At 45.8% G+C, this 6,404-nt stretch overlaps 1 protein-coding gene across 1 annotated transcript; it reads left to right on the top strand.

The window, feature by feature from the left end:
• Nucleotides 1-265: 265 nt before the first annotated feature.
• Nucleotides 266-5,162, top strand: LOC102423384 (60S ribosomal protein L26; the record flags this gene model as incomplete). Its single annotated transcript, XM_023749395.1, has 4 exons — nt 266-399; nt 1,208-1,379; nt 2,571-2,711; nt 4,993-5,162. Coding segments are annotated over 4 exons (576 nt in total), but the record flags the coding sequence as incomplete, so codon positions are not given.
• Nucleotides 5,163-6,404: the final 1,242 nt, after the last annotated feature.

Genomic DNA, 6,404 nt, shown 5'->3' with positions numbered 1-6,404 from the left:
GGAATAATGGAGTGTCCGCTGCCCGGGCGCTCAGGAGTGAAGGGACAGGGGTCCCCTGGGGCCGTTCGTTTTCCCAGCAGCCACTGGAGCAGTCCGACCGTGAGCAGTCCCCGCCACTCGCCGGGGAACGATCCTCCCCAGAGGACGCAGCTGCAGAACCCAGAGCTCCGAAAAAAGGACCCAGGACCTTGAAAAGGGAGTTTTGTAGTCCTTCGCAGTTCCCCTCCTAGCCGAGAGGTGGCACTAGTTATCAATTCCCCCCCAGTTTCCTCTTCTCGTTCAAACTCCGCGCCTCTCTCGCTCTAGACCTCGGTCTCGCGAGAGCTCTCGTGAACTTACAGAACCGGAAGCAGCGTGTGGGTCTCTTCCCTCTTGCGGCCATCGTAGGAGCGCCAGCGGGTGAGGATATGCGGGGAAAGCGCGTGTAATCCGCAGCCATCCGTGGTTGGGCGCGGGGGCTCTTGACTTCGGGATCCCCAATACTCTCTGAGCGGCCGAGTAGCAGCCAGGGAGAGGGTCCAAGATGGTTTCCGCCTGTTTTCCCACTAGCTCCGGGGCCGTCTGGCCGGGGAAGGGAAAGAGGATTTTGGGATTCGGAAACGGAGGTGGAGGGAGAGGGCCTGTGGATATGGAGTCAGGTCCAGACAGTGTAGTTTCTAAAGAATGGTCTCGAAGTAACTGTTAGTAAAGCCACGGAATTTCAAGCCGCGCCCGCCCACTGGAAGGTATTTTAGGCCTGAGATCTGCATTTTCCCGGTTCCGGGTGGGTGGCCTGGTTCATTCTGGAGGAGCTGAGTGTGTTCATCAAGCCCGTGTAAGGTTATCGCTGGTTGGTGTTTCTCAAACGTGATTTTTGAAGAACTGAGTTGTCAGCTTTGCCTTAATGCATTAGAAATGAAAGCCCTGTCGCAGGACTTAAGGAGTTGGAGAGTGTAAACAAGAAATTTAATAACTAAAACAATTGTGTTACTAATGGAAAATATTTTATTGCATAAACAAATGTTGGAATTGTATCAGTAAAGCAAAATATTTAGAATTTCAAGCCTCAGTTGACGGCCCGTTAAGTGGTTTGTGATGGAGTTAACTCCATAGTTTCTGTGAGCGTTTTCAACTTTCAGGGTGAAATGGTTGCCGTTACTTGTTTGGAAAGTGACTGGGGTTTTGGTCATTTACGCCCCCCCCCCCTTTTTTTTAACTTTTTATTTAGTCAAAATGAAGTCAACCCCTTTGTGACTTCTGACCGGAGCAAGAACCGTAAAAGGCATTTCAATGCACCTTCCCACATTCGAAGGAAGATCATGTCGTCTCCTCTTTCCAAGGAGCTGAGACAGAAGTACAATGTTCGGTCCATGCCCATCCGAAAGGATGACGAGGTCCAGGTATGTGCTGTGTTGGGGTCAGTTGGCCTAGAAAAGGGGCTGCGTCCTGAGAGCGAGGCATCGCAGACAGTTGTTCCCGAGCAGGATCACAGAAGCCGAGCCAGGGACGGAAAACGAACAAAAGGGGTGCCGCCTTTCACTCTGTGGTGAAAGTCAGTGGATCCAGGCATCAGGTCCAGCCAGGATTCAACAGAAGAGCAAGAAAGAGAGTCAGAACTAGAACATTTGGGTTTATCTTTTTCTCGCTATGTTTGGCCATGGAAGAGGCTTTTGAGGGCCCGTAAACAGTCTTTGAATCACAATCCAGATACCTGTCACCCCAATAAATTTAATGATTTTTTTAAATTCAGAGGTTCTAATCTAACAACCATGGCTGCATGTGATTGATTGAGTTTGCTAGAAAATTATGTGTCAAATCTATGCAAGTGGAAATTGCTATGAATGTTTCTTTCTTAGCAGTAGCCTGCAGCAAGGCTTTACGCAGTCTCTAAAGTGGCTTGCGTGTGGGCAATAATATTTCATGAGGATAGCGCCCAGCCAAGTAAATGAAACTGGTTCCCAAATAGTGGTAGGGATTGAGAACAGCCACCGGCAGGTGCAAACAGTGCCATTAGCTTTGGGAGTCAGCCTTCTGCTTTCAGCATCTCTTAATGCAAGAAAGTGTGCAGTTGGAAAGACGCGTCTGTCCAGAAGCACTTCGGGTTGCCTCCTGACAAGCTGGGGGTTCCTGGGTAGAATAGACTGTGTCGGTTAACCTTTGGGCAAGAAGTGGTTTGTTTCCTTAAATATTTGCTGCTGCCCACCCTTTGCTGCACTAGGTTGGACACTTGACGGGTTGTGAATTACTATACGTGTTCCTACTGCTCCCTTTGAGATGGAATGACAATTTCCTTCTTTTCCACTTGCTACAAATAGCCAGGGGCTTTTAACAAGCCCACCACTATTGGTGAACCATCAGTCACAAGGGTGCACAGTCCATCACTGTAGATTGCTCTGGGGGTGTGGTTTATTTGCAGATTAATTAAAGCTAGAGAGAATTACTAGCTCATTTCTATTTAAAGCTTTCAAAATGGAGAGGTCCTATAGACCTGATAGAGTGATTAATGTTTACAAGATTCATAGTTTCCTGATTTACAAGGTTAATCTTGTTTTTTATCTACGTATTTCTGTTATATTTGAATCTGCACCCAGGTTGTTCGAGGACATTACAAAGGGCAGCAAATTGGCAAAGTAGTCCAGGTTTACAGGAAGAAATACGTCATCTACATTGAACGAGTGCAGCGGGAGAAAGCTAATGGGACAACTGTTCACGTGGGCATTCACCCCAGCAAGGTAGGTGTTTTTGAGAAAGCATGAGGGGGAGAAGGGCATGAAAGCTACTGCTGCCACATGTGAGTGCTTGTTTATAGAACAGTCCCATGGAGATAGGTTTTAGATGTGAATTGAGTATTCTAATAATATCAAGGTCTTTAACCATCATTATATGTGTATATTTAAAGTACTTTTTCCTCAAAAGCTTAGTAACCTGATTGGTCAATAATAACAATGAACAGATCTTAAAATGTAGGAAGTGGGGTAATTTTTAGATGAAATGGAGCTTATACCCTGCTTGCTTTGGTGTATTAAACTGTTGAGTGAGCAGCAAGGCAGCTTTACAACCCTGCAAAGTAGCTACTAAGGCCTTTGCTAATGGGGGGAACCTGAAGCTCAAAGATGGATCAAATTAATAGCGATAATCTACGCCGAGATAGTGTGGTCGGATTCCCATAGCAGGTGCCCGCCCTGGACTTTAATACGAATTCTCCAATATTACTCTCTAATTTCTCTCTTGCAGTTTTTTAAAATTACGTTTAATATTAAGGTAATGGCACCTGGTGAGTGTTTAGATACTGAAGTGTTTATTTTGTAAGATGTTAAGTTGGAACCACAAATCTAAATTTTACACTGCAGAAAAGTCAGACTATACAGTAAAACACCGGCATATCTTTCACCTACAATTCACTATTAGCATTTTGCCATGTTCTTTACCGCTGGATTACGAGTGTCATGATACTGCCTCAGTTTGTGCCTTTGTAGTCATTTCTTATTCCAGTCTTGGGACTTGCAGATGATTCCAACCTAGACCTCCAATCCAGTTGTCTATTTTTCAACTTGGGTATCTAATTGTTATCTAAAACCTAACATGTTCAAACTCCTGATGGTATCCTTAACCTCACAGTTTGCCACCATCACAGTGTATAACAGCTCTGTGCTCCTAATTCCTCAGGCCAAAGTGCCATTTTAAAATATATATATATATATATATATTTTGATGGTTTTTTTACAGAGAGGAAGGGAGAGTAATAGTCAGAAACATCAATGAGAGAGAAACATCAGTCAGCTGCCTCCTGCACACCTCCCACTGGGGTGTGCCCGCAACCAAGGCACATGCCCTTGACTGGAATCAAACCTAGGACCTTTCGGTCCGCAGGCCAATGCTCTATCCACTGAGCCAAACCGGTTAGGGCCAAAGTGTAATTTTTTATTATATGCCCCACATTGATCAATAAGACCTGTTGATTGCTGTATGTTATATACAGAATCCTGTCTGCTTGTTAACCGTCAGAGTGACCTATAAGACCATACCTGATCACCCCTCACAAGCCACTTCATGTCATCTTCCACTCTCCATGTGTCTACTTGCCTTTCTGTTCCTACAACCATGCTGTTCAGAGTGTATCCACTAGTTAGCAGGGTGACCTGGCAACTTGATAGAACTGCAAATTCTGCTCCCAGTTCTATTGACAATTTGGGGATGGGACCCAAGTAGCTGTTTTAACAGCCTTCCAGTGGGTTCTTAGACATGAGTTTGAGAAATGCACACCTACAAAACTTCAGTTCTCCTGCCTCTGGCCCTTTGTACTTGCTGTTATCTGTGGGGCGCTTCTATGCCCAGATAACTTTTACCCCTTCTTTTACTGGTGTCTTGTTGAAATGTAGCTCTGTCAGTAGCGCCTCACCTGATTACCCTATGTGATTTAGCACCTGTTCTCCATCATTCCATCTCCCCGGACTAGAATAGAAGTTCCATGATGGCAGAGATGTTCTTTTGGTCGCCATGCTATATTTCCAGAACTATTTCTGTGCTCTCTTCCCTCTTACCTTTCTTCATAAGACTAAAATTGATCATAGTCTAGAGGTCTTTAGTGATGAGTTGAAATAAGATCTGTACTATGACTTCATTGAAGGTTTTGCAGGTTGAAGCATGAGTGTAGGCTTTCCAATCTTATGGCTCTAAAGTTGGTATCGAAACAAAACTAAGATTTGGTTAGCTTGTAAAACTAGAATGAGAGGAGTGAATGGTATATTCTGCAATAGAAAAAGAAGCAGATTTTCTAATAAAGCACAGAGGAGGAAACGAGAAATTCACTGACATCACATTGCCTCTTTGTTGGTAGAACATTACTGAATGTTTAATGGGTGTGATTTGGGAGCTGAAGAATCATTTTTTTGGCACTTTTGAGTGCATCATTTCATGTTTTGGTGTTTATTATCTAGCTTTGGTAAATGCAATTGAATGTTGGGCCTTCCCATGTGATCTGTGTTGTTTAGAAGTGTCTTTATTTTTCTGCAGGTGGTTATCACTAGACTAAAGCTGGACAAAGACCGCAAAAAGATTCTTGAACGTAAAGCCAAATCTCGCCAAGTAGGAAAGGAAAAGGGAAAATACAAGGAAGAAACAATTGAGAAGATGCAGGAATAAAGTAATATTATATACAACTTTCATTAAAAACTTAAAATGAAGAGCCTTTGTTTTATGTGTGGTAATTTGGGATACTACTTGGTTCCAGTGGGTCAGTTTTCAGGGAAGTTCAGGTGACATTTGCTGTCTGGATGGAGGCCACACCCCTACTTTGTGGCTTTCTAACAATTTTCTGCAATAAGAAGAGTGGTTGTTCTTGTTTTTATAGCAGACAGCAGCATTAGGGGGTGCATCATGGCTCATTGTGAAGAAGGCCTAGGTGAAAAGCTAGTTGGGAACACTGCCCCTCGAACCTGTCTTACTGCCTTCCTCCTAATGTGAACAGCATGTTTTCATTTTTTTGTATGAAAGTTTTTTGGTTTTTTTTTTTTTTTTTTTGGTGGGCCCGTTCTGAGAGAGTCTTTATTGCTTGTACCGTACAAATATGAGGAACAGGGAAAGGCCAGTGGGGAAGAGGGAGAACTGTCAGATAAATGACATACACACACAAAAAGAAGAGACCTCCCACCCCCCAAACCAGCCCCACCCACCCCAGATGTCTCTCGGTGAACTACCTAGTACAGGAGGTGGGAAGATCAAAACCACAAAAGTTACATTCCAAACACCCGGAGATGTTGGTGGGGAAGGGGGAGAGACAGGGCACTAGTGGACCTCGCGTGTGGCTCTCACACTAGGCCAGCCACCCTCCCCCTGGGAAGAAATGCTGGGGTCAGGGCCAGGGGCCCGAGTCCACACACATACGCACACACACCACACACTTGAGGCCGGGACACGCTTGCTCTCACACATACATACCCAGCACACATGCACACACACACACCCCATGTGCACTGTCTCAGATGCACAAGGACACCAACAGCACACAATCCAAGGCACACACGCACACGAGTGCCCATAGCACTGACACGTTCACCTTAAGGCTGCAGAACGTGGGGCTGGGGAAGGCGGTGGCCTGGAGCCTCCTCAGAGGCCCCCACCTCAGTACGTACCAGAGACACCCATCCCTGCCCCCTCCTCAACCCAGTTCATGGGGCCCAATACTGTCTCGGTGTGAGATGTGGTAACCAGCCGAGGCTGGCACCTCCTCCACCCTAGGCAGAGAGAAGGGGCAATCCCTGGCTCCCATCTCTGGTAGGGGCCAGGCCCACGTCCAGCAAGGAGGTTAGGGCTGGGCTGGCAAGGTAACCCTGGGTAAAGCACGGGGCTTGGGGGTGGGGAATGCTAGGTTCCACATGTTTCCTCCTACTTTCTTCACATGGGTAAGAGAACCAACGTGGGGTGCA

Source organism: Myotis lucifugus, unplaced genomic scaffold (genome assembly GCF_000147115.1).
Source record: "Myotis lucifugus unplaced genomic scaffold, Myoluc2.0 scaffold_7809, whole genome shotgun sequence".
Lineage (NCBI taxonomy): Eukaryota > Metazoa > Chordata > Mammalia > Chiroptera > Vespertilionidae > Myotis > Myotis lucifugus.
This window is presented reverse-complemented; position numbering and strand designations above follow the sequence as displayed.